The 16,588-nt window shown below is 44.4% G+C and overlaps 1 protein-coding gene across 1 annotated transcript in view; it reads left to right on the top strand.

Annotated features, from left to right (window-relative positions):
• LOC120738423 (latent-transforming growth factor beta-binding protein 4-like) overlaps positions 1–15,053 on the top strand; it is a 58,888-nt gene extending 43,835 nt beyond the window's left edge. The window contains exons 15-38 of the mRNA XM_040039642.1: positions 239–406; positions 651–782; positions 1,218–1,343; positions 1,604–1,717; positions 1,983–2,102; positions 2,958–3,071; positions 3,172–3,291; positions 3,527–3,646; positions 4,058–4,183; positions 4,306–4,431; positions 4,748–4,870; positions 5,387–5,518; positions 5,662–5,787; positions 6,276–6,419; positions 7,202–7,465; positions 7,571–7,642; positions 7,965–8,093; positions 8,186–8,326; positions 8,546–8,698; positions 9,079–9,177; positions 9,272–9,431; positions 9,505–9,791; positions 9,979–10,131; positions 10,360–15,053. Of these exons, the coding sequence (XP_039895576.1) occupies positions 239–406; positions 651–782; positions 1,218–1,343; positions 1,604–1,717; positions 1,983–2,102; positions 2,958–3,071; positions 3,172–3,291; positions 3,527–3,646; positions 4,058–4,183; positions 4,306–4,431; positions 4,748–4,870; positions 5,387–5,518; positions 5,662–5,787; positions 6,276–6,419; positions 7,202–7,465; positions 7,571–7,642; positions 7,965–8,093; positions 8,186–8,326; positions 8,546–8,698; positions 9,079–9,177; positions 9,272–9,431; positions 9,505–9,791; positions 9,979–10,131; positions 10,360–10,502 (3,392 nt within the window). The 3' untranslated portion in view covers positions 10,503–15,053. The remainder of the gene's footprint in view (positions 1–238; positions 407–650; positions 783–1,217; positions 1,344–1,603; positions 1,718–1,982; positions 2,103–2,957; positions 3,072–3,171; positions 3,292–3,526; positions 3,647–4,057; positions 4,184–4,305; positions 4,432–4,747; positions 4,871–5,386; positions 5,519–5,661; positions 5,788–6,275; positions 6,420–7,201; positions 7,466–7,570; positions 7,643–7,964; positions 8,094–8,185; positions 8,327–8,545; positions 8,699–9,078; positions 9,178–9,271; positions 9,432–9,504; positions 9,792–9,978; positions 10,132–10,359) is intronic.
• Positions 15,054–16,588: the final 1,535 nt, after the last annotated feature.

Here is a 16,588-nt window from a genome sequence, read left to right as displayed (position 1 = left end):
ATTATTATTATATTTGATATTAATTTCCTTTGCTTTTTGAATCGAGGCTGAGTGATTCGTTAAAATCTTAGCAGAGCTTTTTCTATAAAAACTGCATCTACTAAGCAGGAAGTCTTTGGCAGCGTTTATGAAAAAACTTTACCTGCTGCACCTTGGTTTGATGAAGATGATTGTGTCAGTCTGAGAGGAAGGAGCTGCTGAAGACAAACTGACCTGTCGTTGTTGTTTCTGCTCTCAGCAGCTGATCGTTTCTCTTCAGTGTATCGGGCCGATCCGCCACCATCCAGAGGGGACTCCCTCCCCGCTCCGGCCCAGCCGCAGAGCCCCGAGCGTGGGTCGAGACCCAGTGAAGACCTCCCTCTGGAAGCCAGACCGGCTGTGAGCCCGACGCCCCCCAGAGTTCAGAGTGAGTACTGGACGGAGAGGACGGCGTGTTGGAAGGACGTTCTTCATCTGTTCCGTCCTTTGAAAAGAAAAAAGTTCACTCAGATCAAAGCAGAATCCGTTTGATAAAACTGTCTTTGTGCAGAATGAAAGATCAAAGGTGTGTTTATGTGAATGATCTGATGTGTGAGAGCGCTGACCTGAGGTCAGCTGCAGACGCTCGGCGGGTGACGAACCTTAACCGCCATGTTTCTGTGTGCGTGCAGCAGTACAAGGCGTGTGTGAGAGCAGGCCGGGTGTGTGTGGCCGTGGCCGCTGTGTGGATCAGCCAGGTGGGAAACACACCTGTGTGTGTGATCGGGGCTTCCAGCTCAGCTCGCAGCACACACACTGCCAGGGTGAGATATGAACACGTGAATCCTTCAGCCCTGTTTGAAAATGTCAGCTGACTGAGAGTTTGTAACAATACGATCTGTAGCAGTAACAGTTACTACATATCAAAACAAATAAAGATGAACTTATTGAAAGTCATCATATTGTATCACATCATGTTTATTATAGAAAAATATTTCTGCATTATTTAACAGATATTTTACAATAACAGTAATTTTTATTTTACAAATAAACAAATGCAACATAATTTGAATAGATTTTGTTTATTTTACATTCAATATTTTCCTTATTGTCTTTTCCGTGGATAGTTTCCAAACATGTTTTGTGTATATGTACACACAGAAACTGAATGTTGTATTTGTTCAGTTGTTTTTTAATGTTTTTATAATGATAATAGTGTGTGTGTGTGTGTGTGTGTGTGTGTGTGTGTGTGTGTGTAGATGTGAACGAGTGTTTGCAGTCTCCAGCTGTGTGTTCAGTAGGAGAGTGTGTGAACAGCATTGGAAGCTACAGATGTGTGTGTCCATCTGGATACAGAAGCAACAGCCAGCAGACCAGTTGCCAAGGTGACGGCCACTTCCTGTCTTTTTTAAAGCGTTTTCGTGTTTGTTTTCCTGCCCGGTGACAGCCGTGAGGCGCTTCAGCACGTCTGCACAGTCTGGACCTTTAAGATCACAACATAAACACGAGTTATGTAACCACATCACAGAAAATATGACTGAAAAACATGATGGCAGAAAATAAAACTCTGGAACCTTTTTATTGAAATGTTGGAAAAATTGGCATAAATCAGAACATGTTAGTAAAGGTTTGTTTGGCTCCTCAGACATCGACGAGTGCCGGCAGAATCCCTGTGTTAACGGTCGCTGTGACAACACGGCGGGCAGCTACAGGTGCATCTGTCGGCTTGGTTACAGGCTCGTTGGCAACACCTGCACAGGTAAAGGGCCGCCATGGCTCAGCTTAATTCATTTCTATTTTAGAGATGACTTCCAGACAGCCTCACACGGTTCAGAAAAGCTGCACTCTCACGTTAAACGTGTGCAGACTGCTCTAAACACTCAGTTTACAGGAGTTTTTTCAACTCGTCATAGAGTTGTCATAGAGAGTCAGTCAGCCAATCAGAAGACAGCTGGCCTTAATCATCTGTCTAAAACTGACTGATAAATCTGCTATAAATGACATCACTGATGTGTGTGTGTCAGATGTGGATGAGTGTGCCGACCCTCTGCAGTGTCCGGGTCAGGAGTGTGTGAACGCTCCGGGCTCGTACCGCTGTGTTTCCTGCCCGCCGGGACACGGACTGCTCAACAACGTCTGCAGAGGTAAACAAATATGTTATAATATATTAATAATTATTTTTTTAATTTAAATAGTTCAATGAAAACATCTAGTTGATTTTTTTTCATTAGAAAATACAATTTTACAATTAGCAGTATAGTTGAAAAATAGAAAAGAATTCTTAGTAAACTCTATAAAAACGTCTCTCAGCTGCTGTTTCATTCAGACGCTGTCGTCCTGCCGTTCAATTATTATGGTTACAAACTATTACAAAGCCTTTAAGCATTAATATTCATGTTTTCCCAAACTGAATAGATATTAGTAAATATGTTACTTATACTTGTGAAAATGACAAGATTTCTGTAAATATATTCATATAAAAGTCAAAATGTGAAAAGATAAATATAGAATAAAATCTAAATTAAATAAAGTATCTGTAAAATAATAGTGCATCAGAATGTTTTTGTTTTGTGTGATAGATGCTGCTGAGCTCTAATAAAAATAAAAAATATTTGAAAATGTTTGTAAACTATGAAAGTATCCCAAAAATTTAAAAACAATACTAACATGTAATTAAGAAGGTAGAGCGGTCGCCCCATGATCAGAAGGTCGGGGTTCAAATCCACCGAACGGCTATCCTGAGGTACCCCTGAGCGAGGTACACACTGCTCCCGGGCGCTGGGCGAATGGGTTAAATGCAGGACTACAGAGGACGCCCACGTGTTTAAAAAAACAGCATATTTGAACCTTGTTTCTCTGTTTGTAATTGTTTTGTTCTTTTTTATTAAAAAATGGATCCTGAACTGTCAGTGACTGAAAAACCAAAAACCTTTCCTTCCTGCTGAAACTCGCTGACGTTCCCGTTTGTTTACGTTTCCTCTTTCCCGCTGTGCCTTCAGACGTCGACGAGTGTCGTCAGAATCCCTGCTCCAACGGCCGCTGTGAAAACACGCCGGGGAGCTACCGCTGTGTCTGTCACCATGGTTACAAGCCCCAGAACAACACCTGCACAGGTACACATCACAGATAGTTAGTGATGTAAATGTTAGTTTGTTTGTATGACGTCACTGTGTGTGTGTGTGTGTGTGTGTGTGTGTGTGTGTGTGTGTGCAGACGTGGATGAGTGTGCAGAGCCATCTCAGTGTCCCGGGCAGATGTGTGTGAACTCTGTGGGCTCGTACAGATGTGTTTCCTGCAGAGCAGGATTCAGACTGACCGACAGACAGTGCACAGGTACACACACACACTCGTTTTCATATCGTAGTGAGGACATCTCCTTGCCGTGCTTTCCCTAACCCTCAGCCTAACCTGACTGTAACCCTGACACTAAAACCACAATTAGATTCTTAAAAGTGTTGTAAAATTCTTGGGGACTTTGTCCCTGTAAGGGCTGTTGGTCCCCACAAGTATAGTTTCTGTCCTCGCAAAGATGTCTAAACACACACACACACACACACTCTGTGTGCAGATATAAATGAGTGTGAGGACGGCGACTCCTGTCCCGGTCAGCGGTGCGTGAACACTGAAGGCTCCTACAGGTGTGTGGACTGTCGGCAGGGATACCACAGCGTGGATGGAGTGTGTACAGGTACACGCACACACACACACACACACACACACACACACACACACACACACACACACACACACACACACACACACACACACACACACACACACGAGCTGAGCCTGTTTAGAAATCAACATTATGTTTAGACTCATCACCGTTTCATCATCCGTCCATCCTCAGCTTGCAGTGGCAGAAGGCGGAGCCTCTGAGCAAATCAGTCAGGAAAGGCCGATCAATTTTCAATTCAATTCAATCCAATTTTATTTACACAGCGCCAAATCACAACAACAGTGGCCTCAAGGCGCTTTATATTGTACAGTAGATCCTACATTAATACATACAGAGAAAAACCCAACAATCACATGACCCCCTATGAGCAGCACTTTGGCGACAGTGCGATCAATGATGATGTCACTCTCTGTGCTGCAGACATAGACGAGTGTGCGAGCGGCAGGGTGTGTGAGGCAGAGCGGGTCTGTGTGAACACCGTCGGCTCGTTCAGGTGCGACTGTGCGCCCGGGTATCGAACCTCCAGCCTGGGAAGGCAGTGCAGAGGTGAGGTCGCTCTCTGCTAGTTAAATATAACTTTACCAGGTGTGGGTGGTGATGAGGCGCCCTCGTACAGAACGGTGCGTTAAACAGATCATTTTAATGTGTGTGTGTGTGTGTGTCCTCAGACATTAACGAGTGTTTGGAGGGAGATTTCTGTTTCTCCAGAGGAGAGTGTGTGAACACGCCTGGATCCTACACGTGTGTGTGCTCGCAGGGATTCACGCCGAGTGAGAACCGGACGGCCTGCCTCGGTGAGTCCCGCCGATCAAACGGGGAACGTTTATCAGGACGCTTCTTTGGGTTTGTGCGCACGTCCGTATTCAGATGTTTAAGTATTTCATTTAATACTACAGCAGCCTCATGACCGTCGCAGGAAAGCAGGACTGATGTCGGAGCTGTTGTGTCGGATATATTACAGTCAGGTCCAAAAATCTTTTACACCTGTGCAGTCAGCGATGGCCTGCAGAGCCCGCAGACATCACTGCATGCTGCGTGAGATGCTCTGCAGGCCTTCGGCTGCTGCCTGTTTGTGGCTCTTCAGTTTTGTCTTCTCGTGTCTTCGTGCAGACGTGGACGAGTGTGTTAAGGCGGGGGTGTGTTCGGACGGTCGCTGTGTGAACACCGAAGGCTCGTTCCAGTGCGAATGTCAAATCGGCTTCACCACCAACCCCGAGGGGACTGCCTGCCTTGGTATGCGCACACACACACACACACAAGTGTGACACCTTCAGCCCAGTTTAAGTAGGCCTGACCTGTTAATTAGGTCATGACCCTGCAGCCTGTATCCATCTCCTCGTGGCTGCCAGTACCATCCAAAAAATAGACGAACAGATAAACTGATAAATGAATCGTAACAAATAGAAGAAGAATATTAAAATAAGTATTTTGATTTCCTGTCAGCCAAAGAAAGAAATTAAAATAGGACCGATGTATTCAAAGCCTTCATGGGTTTCCATGAGGTGCATCGTGTAGTGGTTCAAAGCTCTTCTCCATACAGTCTCTGTAATCTGACCAGCAGTGGTCTTATAAACGTACAACGAGCTGCACATACTTACTCATATATCTTAACTGGACCCAGTACTGAACCCTGAGGTGCTCCATAGGAAGTGTTGGCCTCATGTGAATCAAAGTTTATATTACTGACGTTTAAGGCCAATCCAAAGCTGTGAACCTTGACGTCTAACGACCTCTGTCTGTCTCTTTCAGATGTTGATGAATGCGTCTTGTCCGGTGGTTCCATTTGCGGGTCACAGCGATGTGAGAACACCATTGGTTCCTACAGCTGCCTCACTAACTGTGAGCCAGGCTACCAGGTGAACCACGCTGGGATCTGTGAAGGTGAGTCTGAGCACATGTCACCGACGCTTCAGCATCCACTTAGAACAAACGAGGGAGGCCTCATCTCTGCTTAGGCCAGACGAGCCGTAGAAAATGGATGAACGGATGGACTTGACTTCCTTCTCGTTTCTTCTTTCAATCAGATATTAATGAATGTGGCAACACGACAGTGTGCGGCGCCAACGCCTACTGTCAGAATCTGTTTGGAACTTACCGCTGCATTTGTGACCAAGGCTTCACCTCCTCCGCCGATGGAAAGACCTGTGTGGGTACGTGTTAGAGCACAAGTGTGAGGATTCAAGGCTTTTGGGTTCTTGGGTCTAAAAATACAAAAAGACATTTTAAGACTTTGGATCCTACAAATGTTTTTTTTCAGCATCACAATGTTTGACCCTCTAAAGCCTAACCTGTCGCTAGGATCAGATGGGTGTTTTCAACATCTGTAACTCCTGAACCATTTGCTCAATTGAAAGAATTCCAACACTTCCTGAATGCAGCGACGCTGCGCTTTTCAATGATATTAGGGTCATTACGGTGATCCCAGGCACGGAGTCACAGCAGCCCCGCAAAGACAAGCATTTTTTATCAGTTTCATTATTGTTCGTTTTTGCTGTTAACTTTCTTGTTTTGTGTTATTTCCCAAAATTTGGACGTGTGCCTGAGATTATTGTTTTTTTAATGGATTAATCTGCAAAAACAATCTAAAAAAGGTTTATGTGAATGAAATGAAATTACTTTATGCGTTTGTGTCTTTCAGATGTGAATGAGTGTGTGTCTCTGCCGGGTGTGTGTGGCTCAGCTCGTTGTGAGAACGTGGAGGGGTCCTTCATGTGTGAATGTGACCAGGCAGGTCAAAGCTACGACACGGCGGCCAGACGGTGCGTCCACGCTGCAGCTCTAGGTAAACACATACGAGACTACATGGCTGCTGTGTAGCTGCTGCTGCTCACACGAGCCACAACCCAACTCCATCCCAGCCCCATGCCGTTAATAAGATTTTCATCTCTGTTGTTGCTGATGTTGTTGCTGTGGGGGCTTCTTCCATTGCTGAAGATGGAATAACGATCCTTGGTCTTTCTTTTCCCCAACTGCCAACAAAAGCTGCAATTCCTCTAATAGCCACTTGAGGTTGTAGTGAGTCAGTCTCCTTGTTAAAGCATCCAGCTTTAAAACAGAAATTAACAAAAGTTACCCCTTCTTAACAACAGTATGAGAGGGGAATGATTTTTAGAACTGAACTGACTAATTTTATTAAGGCTTAAAGTTGGCCTTGTTTGACTGACAGGTGGATGGTAGCTGTAGCTGCTAGCTGTCTGCTAGGCTTCACCTCAGCTAGCTAGCATGCCTGAACTGAACCTCTCCTCTGTGTTTGCGCTGTTTGAGCTTTTTTGATGCAATTATTGGATCAATAAAAAGGCTACTGTGAGGTTATTGTACTAAAGAGGTCTGAGCTCTGGTTCTGCTCAGTGAAATTCTTGGGTCTGTGTCCTGGAGCATGCTAACCAAGCTTGATAGCATTAGCTGATATCTTGGGTCACGTCTGGCTACAGGAAAAACTGTATTTTGAAATAACCGGTGATGGTCGCCAAAGATGACCTCGCTGAACAAAAGCTAAAACATGCCAAACACCCAAACCTGTTTGGTAGATGCTAATTTAACTTTCATATTCTCATTTTTCTTCAGAAACAGACGTAGTCCGTGCCCGCCAATCCTCTACCACCACCTCCTCCTCCGCTTTCCACGCCAGTGTGGTGGAGCTGTCTCCGATGCTGCCGCCCCTTCCTCAGGCTCGTCCCGGCGAGCTGAGGGAGTGTTATTACAACCTGGCAGAGCGGGGAACCTGCAGCCTGCTGGCCACCAACACCACCCAGCAGGAGTGCTGCTGCACACTGGGGCAGGGCTGGGGGCTGGGCTGCCAGTACCACCCCTGCCCTACAGCATACACAGGTGGGAAAGCTTGTGTGTATAGTGAATGCAGGCCACCTATCAACCTATCAGGACTTCAGAGCTGCGCTTTGGTTCATTTTCTGATAAAGTCTTTCTGTGTTGCAGCTGAGTTTCTAACTCTGTGTCCCAGTGGGAATGGATATGTTACAGAAGGACCAGGAGCCTTCAGCTACAGAGGTACAAACACAGACAGACCTCTTTAACCCTGACCCCACTGCATTTCACTTCCTGACTGATGATGTTACTGGGTCGCAGAATGTCCGGTCGGCACAGATACCGTTTCCATATGTTTTCAGATATTTGCTGTGTTTTCAGAAAGTTGGGAATTAGTAACCCAGAAGGTATAAGAGTGTTTTTAAAACCCTCAGACTCAGAAAGTCTGGACTGTAAAAAACAGGATCAGTAACAATCCGTACGTCACAACGCTGCAGGGAGGTACAGCGGACATGAATGAGAACATCTTTGAGACACGTGTCCTTTTTCGTGCCTTTGTTGCCAGATGTGGATGAGTGTAAGCGTTTCCATCCAGAGGTGTGTAAGAACGGCGTGTGTGTCAACAACATCCCGGGATACAGCTGCTACTGCTCCAGCGGATACGTTTACAACAGCACACTGCTGGAGTGTGTTGGTACGCCGAACCGAAGCTCAGCAGCTTAATTTGCTCAAACCGATTTGAATTTCTGTGTCAATAAAGTTTTTTTCCCTCCTTGTTTGTGTCAGATCATGATGAGTGTGAAGAGGAGAGCTGTGTGGGAGGGATTTGTGTGAACACAGTTGGTTCGTATTACTGCAGCTGTCAGCCTCCTCTGGTCCTCGACGACACCCAACGAAACTGTGTCAACTCCTCCGACCTCAATGAGGGTAAACCTGAGCTTCCTGCTTCTACTTCTCCTCCCTAGAAATAATAGAAATATCCTTTATTGTCCATCATCACGGAAACTCTGGTGTTCCAGCAGCACAGTGACAGGCAGACGCAGCATGCAGACTCACACAAAAGTCGAGAAACTATATGAATAGCTTCCTGCCATCAGTTTTGCTTTGCTTTCTCTGCTCTGGTGCTGACTTCTTCATGCTCTCCAGATGAGAACCTGTCCATATGCTGGCAGCACGTGACGACAGGCCTGGTGTGTCAGAGCGTTCTGATGGGAGCTCATATCACCTTCACAGACTGCTGCTGTCTGTACGGGCAGGGCTGGGGGTTCAGCTGCGCCCTCTGTCCTGCCCCCGACACAGGTAAACAAAAGAACCACTGGAAACTATAAAAACATCTGGTGTCTCCTCAGGAAGGCTGTTAGGAAGACGTCGAGAGGTTTTATTGTTTTTATACCTCCAGAAATCAACAAAAGCTCCAAAGCCGTGTGTATTCAGTGTTGTAGATTTTGAAGCCATTACCCCGACGCGGTGACATTTACAGGAGAAGAATTTTGTTGTTGTTAAAGTTGTTAAACTGGAATTTGAATTGGGAAGCCTTCCTGCTGTCACCCCCTGTGGAAGCCCAAAGATGAATTTCAATGTAGAGGTCACAGCTGTAGTTTAAACATCCAAATATCATCAGTTGGTATGATGACCTTGTAGCATATTTAACAGATTAACTGGCATTCGTCTCTCCACAGAGGGGTATGCCAGTATGTGCAGTTCGTTCCCTCCTCCGCCTCTTTTCCCGGCGACTTATCCGGACTCGGAAACGGAAGCGGGTCGAAGACGAGGGAGTGGTACAGAAAACTGTTCACATTTCTCAGTTTTATTTTGAGTTTTAATCTAAAGTCGAGTTTAATTTGACTTTCTCGTTCCTCCTCATGAACTCAGCTTCTCCAAACCTGCCTCCTTATGGACTCGACTACTTCCCTGTGATTCCCGGCAGAGACTACGGTCGCTCCGACTATGACGATTACTCTCCAGCAGAGGGCAGCAGGTCAGGCTTCAGAGGGAGCCTGCCAGATGAAACGTATCGTAGGCCTGAGTACAGGTGAGACCAAACTCATGGCTGTCGCTGTTCTAATAATCATCAGGTTACGTTAACAGATGTTTGTGTGTCACAGCACTGGTTACTACTCCGAGGGAGACTACGGGCCTCCTGACAGCTCCCAGTCCAGACCGCCTCCCTTCCGCATTCCTCCGGACCCACGAGCTGACATTGGGCTTGGAGTCCTGCCTCCTCCACCATCCAGGCCCGACAGTCCTCCTCTCAGCCTGGCCCCGCTGCCTGGAGGGCGCTACGAGGAGACAGAGGAGGAAGGGGAGGACAGGGCGTGGAGGCCGGGGCCGCCCTTCCCTTCTTTCACCGACAGGAGCGGAGGAGGAGGGGTACCGAGGAGGCTGTATGAGAGTGAGTCCAGAAACAAAACTTTTATTTAAAATGCAAAGAAAAATATAAAAACGTGTGAACATAAAGCGCTGCTTCAGTGCTGAGGTCAAAGGTCGAGGTGGACCGGGTCAGGCCAGGTGAGCAGCAGGTGAACTACCTGAAACTACCAACACAGTGAAGCCTGCTTTCTCCTTCTCTCATCTCTCAGGGCGTTACGAGTCATACGCCAGCCTGAGCACAGCTGAGGATTGTGGGATCCTGCACGGCTGTGAGAACGGCAGGTGCATTCGTGTTGCAGAGGGTTACACCTGCGACTGTTACCAAGGATACGAGCTGGACATGACCACTATGACCTGCATAGGTAAGGCTGCAGAGAAGAGCACAGATCACTATGAGACAGCAAAGAAGAAGCTAAACTGTTAAAGCCTCAATCACAGACTCCCAGAGACCCGATTCACATTTCCCCCTAGCAACCAGCAGTTGCCAGGCAGTCGTCCTTTGCTGTGTGACCAGGGCTTGATGAATCACATTTATATGTTAGATTTCCAGTACTGAATTACTGATTGTGTGTGTGTGTGTGTGTTTGCAGATGTAAATGAGTGTGAGGACAGCGTCAGGATTGAGTACCCGTGCGTGAACGCTCGCTGCGTGAACACCGACGGCTCGTACCGCTGCGTCTGCAGGAGAGGATACGTCATGTCTCGCAGACCGAACCACTGCGTGGCTGCTTAGAGCAGAGTGCGCTGGACTGGGATCTGTAGGCCAGTGCGCAGACTGGCTCAGGCTTTTTTATTCTCCAGATTAGATAAACTAGACTTGACAAGGCGAGAATAGACTGGACACTAAAAGACTCTAGATTGCACTAAACTGGGCAAAGCTAGACTGGGTTAGCCTGAACAACACAGGGCGACGTCTGATTAGAGAGCAACTCATCGTCCTGGTTTAGCCTGAACACACTTCACTAATGCCTCCACAATCCAGACCTGAATACACCCTCCATTTGTTCACCTCACCTGTGTTGCAGGTGGATTGTGTTTGTTTTTCTTTAACTGGGCAGGTAGTTATCAGACATGTGGTAGTTTGGTTGGACCTGAGTGGTGATAAAAGCAACGATAAATCAGTGTGTCTGTTAGAGCCCAGTGTGGTTGCTGTAAAACACCTGGTTGCCTCAAATTGTGTGTAATTCAGTCAGAGTTCATACATAAACATAAACCTGAGCAGATCAACGTGTCATTGTCTCAAACCCCCATAGGAAGCCAGGATTATCCTTTGATGGCCCCATGGATGAGTATTCTTATTATACTGCAGTATTTACTCCATTTGGACACGCATCTGTTTCATCACCTTGTGTGTGTGGAGTGCACAGGACACGGAAAATTCAGTGACACACAGCAAATATCACCTAATATTATAATAACTTTATAAAGCATAAAAACACGGGGGTGAAAAATGTTTCAGGTTTAGAAACTCTGTTTTAGGGAACAAAAGGTTTGGCCTAAAAGGGACCACTTTCATCTACATTTTTATTCCTGGACTCCACTAGAATAGCTTTACATGACACACAGTGGCACATTAATCTTCCTCTAATCGACACGAGCCGATTTTGTTTCTGTCTCTTTAAGGCCCCCCTCCCTATGAGCCCACATTCTTCTGATTGGCCAGCTTCTGGAAGCCTGTTGGGAAGCAGCTCCCAGTGATTCTGGCTTGTACTTCCTTTATTCTGTTAGCTGACTCACTGTCGAAGCTTTTGTTTCCCTCTGTATTTCAAACTCTAACTCGTCACAGGAAACAGAATTCGTCTCCTTTAATATTCAGATGTTTGTAGCTGATGTATGACTTGGTGGTGCAGTCCACTCCACAGTCCTCTAAAGAGTGTGGGAGTTGAATGTTCCAATCAGACTAAAGAGTTGATTAAAGTTTGTAAAGTTAACGACTCGTACCTCCTTGAAGCGTCGTGCCCAGTCTGACCCAGTCTAGCCCTGTTTGACCCCGTTTCATTTAAAGCACTACACAAGGAACCAAGCTGCACCCAAAGCCCACCAATACACTCACTGGTCACTTTATTAGGTACACCTCTGCAGTAACAGGTTGGACGCCCTTTTTCCTGTTTTAATTCTTCATGTCTCAACATTCCTGTAAGATTTTGGTTCATATTAACCTGACATCATCATGACATCATCCCAAAGCTGCTGCAGATTTGTCATCTGCATCCATGATGAGAATCTCCCATTCCACCACATCACAAAGGTGATCCACTGGAATGAGATTTTGGGCTGAAACATTGGTTTCCCTCAGTATTTGAGTACAGTGAACTCATCATCATGTTCAAGAAACCAGGCTGAGATGATCTGAGCTTTGTGACACGGTGTGTTATCCTGCTGAAAGCGGCCATCAGAAGATGGGTTGGACATGGTCAGCAACAACACTTAGGTAGGCTGTGGGGTTTAAACGATGCCACCACACCAGCAGCTTCAGAGGTGCTCTTCTTTATACACGGCTCTGTAACAAGCAGCTGTTTGAGTTATTGTTGCCTTTATGTCATCCTCCTCTGACCTCAACAAGTCATTTTCTCCCAGAGAACTGCTGCTCACTGGGTATTTCCTCTTTTTCCGACTGTTCCCTGTAAACACAGAGATGGTTGGTGGGAAAATCCCAGTTACAGCAGTTTCTGAAACACTCAGACCAACAACAACACATCACCTGTCTTACCCATTCTGATGCACAGTTTGAAACTCAGCAGGTCTCCTCGACCACATCTTTGCACACTGGGTTAAGCCGTGTGATTGGCTGATAAGACATTTGAGCTAACAAGCAGTTAAACAGGTGTACCTAATAAAGTGAGAGATGAATGTAGGTTTTCCATGACACACTGTCAGGATGTGGTCATGTACAGCAAAACAAAAGGACTGAAGTTGTCCTGCAGGTGAAGAAATGCTTTATGTATGTTTGCTTTGTTTAACCAGCAGATTTGTGAAGTTCAGATAAGTCTTTACAGACGTAATCGTCAGCTTTATTTATACAGCTAGCTCTGGTGTGCTACAGTAAAAGAAATTAAAGTAGAACGATGTGTTCAATTAAACTGAGATTAAAAAGGAGTCAATGTATTTAACATATGCATTCATAAAATGACCAGCCTCAGTTCTTACCTTATTAGCATGAGCCTAAATGCGTGTTAGTGCGCAAAGTTAAAGCTAGTACACTCACTATGTGCTACAGTCAAAGCTAGCGTAACCTAAAGTTATGCTAATTAAAGACTTTAAATGTTAGCTATCAAGCACTAGCTAATATTTTGTTCTAAAAGTTACTGCAATATTTAAATTAATATTCAACACACCTAGTAAGCTTACTAATGAGCTATTAGCTTGAAAAATATTAATACACGTGTGCTCATTAGCTATTAGCACACTACCGAATGAAGAAGCAGGGAGTTTTACTTTGACGCACTGTTCTACTTCAAAATAATTTTCTGTGTAGTCGCAAAAATACTGACGCAACAGTTTTAGAAGACTGCATTTAATTCTTTTAACTGAATATTTGTTTATTTTCTGGCCATGTTTGCTAGCTAGTGATCTGTTAGCTGCAGGATAATAGGCTAGTTTTTTTTTCTCTACTAGATATTGATTATTGAAATACCATGGCAACGGGTTCACAGTCCCCTAGTTTGTGCCTTTTTAATTGTTGATTTATAGTTTATGGCAACATTTATTAACTTTTGATATGTTAGATGAGATTGAAAAAAACTAACTTGGAACAGAAATTTTTTTTTTTGTACTGAAAGTTGTTTATTTACCAAAGTACTAACATACTGAGTCAGAATTCCCAGAGTTCATTTACTATAATAACCAAAGTAAATATTCTGTCAGCCTTTTAGCAGCGAGTGGACTGTTAACTGTTAGCTCAAGAGCTAATTTATAAACTAAGCTTTCCAACAGTTTCACAAATGATATCGTTTTGAAATTCAGATATGTACAAAATGTCACAGAAAATCTCCTTTGTGAACAGACATTCCTAACTTTAAATATTAGGACAGTTATATGTTCTTTAGTACGGAAGAGGAATAGGGCCACTGTTTTAAAAAAAAAAAAAAAAAAAATGGGGATGTCTTTTTTTTTTCTTTTCTAGAATTCTGAGAAAAAAAACTTTTTCATCCGAATAATCTTTAAACTTTAATCTCTTTAAACTTTAATCTCTTTAATCACTTTAATTCTGAGAATAAGTCAGAATTCTGACAAAAAAGTTAGAAGTTTTTTCTCAGTTTTTTCCTCAGATTTCTAGAAAAGAAAAAAACAGGACGTGCCAGTTTTTTTCCCAGTGTCCCTAATCCTCTTCCGTACATTTCAGACTGTGCATTAAAATATTGGCTTTAATCTGAGCAGGTTTATATCACTGTAAAATTATCTGCTACCTTTTTCTAACTTTTAGATTTCAGTGATCATCTGATTTACAGTCTGATTCTATTTATTTGTCTTCATGTCATCAAATCTCAGGTGCGGCTCCGAACACGTCACATCTGATCGACGCAAATTTGGTGTTTTTTTGTGACAGCGTGATTTTCAAATTGATTTGAATTGGAATTATGTTTTGATAACCTAGAAAGTGACGTTTACAGGCATGTGAAACATTATAGTTAAACCAAACTGTGTCTTTTTAAAAAATGTATTTGTGTGTAAAAATAATAGAAAAATCTAGAAACGGTGGTTTCGTGTGATGTTCTGCCTCTAGCCTCGAGTAAACACCTGCCTGCTAATACAGAGTCTCACTAAACTTAACGCACATTAATATCAGCAGATACATTTCAATTTGCCGAGAACTGCTGAGAACGTGGCCAGACTTTAGGTTGAACCTGTTTGTGGGAATACTAGCTGTTTTGCTGACATGTCTGTACTTTTGTGTTTTCCAGAACATGAATAGAAACTTTATGCAGTTTCCACTCCTGAATATACTGGAAGCTGTGCTCACTCATATTGTGTATATAATAATTCACCTGCTCACTGAATAATCTTTATTTTGACCATAATATTTCTGGCCTGTAAGAGAACGTGTTGATTGTGTTTTATTAACCTCTGGATGCAGTTAACGTGTTGAAGCGTAGCATGATGAACTTCCTGTTTCCTGTCTCCAAGTATACCATGCACTGTTCCACGTTTTTGCTCACGTGGCACGTTTTGTACATTTTGGTCTCTGATGTTTGTTCACTTGTTAACTTTGCTAATGATTCACACTTTTATCACTGTTTGTATGACATGAAATGAAAATATATTTGCACATGTTTATTGAAACCTGCATCCGTGGTTTTGTTTCCCTTCTTTATAATCTGTAGGACAGGAAGAGCAGCTGGGAGCAAAGGTCGTGCAGCCCCTGACCGGTCACTACGGAGATATAAGCATTTTACACTGGCTGTTTTTTTGCACTTATAAACACTGCAGTATGTTAGCGAGTCACAAATACACAACAGTGGTGAATCCTTCCAACAGAGGAAAGGAAACGCGTACCGTGAGCTGTATGTGAGGCTGGACATGAAGAAACCTCTATCAGCTGACTAATCAGAGATGGAGCTGGACAGGATGTGCAGCAGGTTAGCGTGATTAGTGTCAGGCAGAGAGGATGTTGGAGCGTGAGGAGATACTGATTTAGAGGGCTTCTCTGTACTTTAGACAGAGAACTCCAGCTTAACTCAGGGATTCCAGCTCAAATTTCCGACCCAGGATTTCCAACTTCATGGAGCGCATGTAACTTCCTGCTTCTGTCCTTGCTGCACTCTGCAGGCTGTTTGAACATCTTCAGTTGTCAGCCTCGCATTGCACACAAACACATGTCAAACAGTGTGTGTGTATTTGATGTCCTCTCGGTGACAGTGGTCATCTGTAAGGAGAATTACGTCTTAAATGTAATGGCATTCTTGTAGACTGAACTCTGATAGGTTGTTAATAAGAGGAGCGGAACCAGCAGCAGTCACTGCTCTGACTGGTCTGCTGCTGGTATCAGTGTCCTCCTCGGCGTTACGTCCTGAGCTCTTTGTTTACACTGTCCACTGTTGGAAAGCTGCATTAGCGTGTTGCTAACAGTTAGCCGTTGTTGCGGAGTCACCTCAGGTGATGCTCGTGTGCTGGCCGGCTTTAATCCTCCACCTGGCTCCATAACCTTAATGCCTGCACTGTGTGTGTAGATCCAGGCCTGTAAGCCACTTTGTATTATAGGCCAATCTGTCCACACACACTCTCACCTGCAGGCAGCATTAATGGAATTACAGAGGTCCACCCAATACGAGGCTGAAGCCGTGAGCCAGCGGAATATCAGCTTTCAGCCGCAGATCCTCCAGCGCTGGTTACACGCCACAGCAGATATCCTGGTTCAGCACACGCTCAGTTAAGCACACACAGCCTGCAGTTAAAAGAAAGTGAAGAATAAAAGCTTCAACTTCTTTAATTCAAGGTTCAACGTAAATAATTTAACACAATATCAAAGATTTTACAGAAAATCAACGCAGAAGCATCAAGACCAGAAAAATCTGAGAATCACAGAAAATCTCACACACGTCCACCTGCAGCTCCAACGCCGTCCTGTAGACGGTATAAAAGATGGACGCCATCGCCATGACGTCACCTGCTCGTTTCTGAACGAGGTTCAAAAGCCTGGGTTGAGAGTTCCTGTAGTCTGGTCAATAAAACAGTTGCTGGACAACTGACCAACAGCCCGTCCAGGAACAAATGTAAACTTTTACAAATGACTGCTCAGCCGTGTCTGTAATCAAACCTCTGTAACTTTGCTTCACTTCAGCAGCATCAGGTTATGTTCACATGCTGAAAGATTTTCTTGTA

The sequence above is a fragment of the Simochromis diagramma genome, unplaced genomic scaffold (assembly GCF_900408965.1).
Source record: "Simochromis diagramma unplaced genomic scaffold, fSimDia1.1 OVJJ01000031.1, whole genome shotgun sequence".
Classification (NCBI taxonomy): domain Eukaryota; kingdom Metazoa; phylum Chordata; class Actinopteri; order Cichliformes; family Cichlidae; genus Simochromis; species Simochromis diagramma.
Note: the sequence above shows the minus strand (reverse complement) of the source record. Positions and strands in the feature narration are given on the sequence as shown.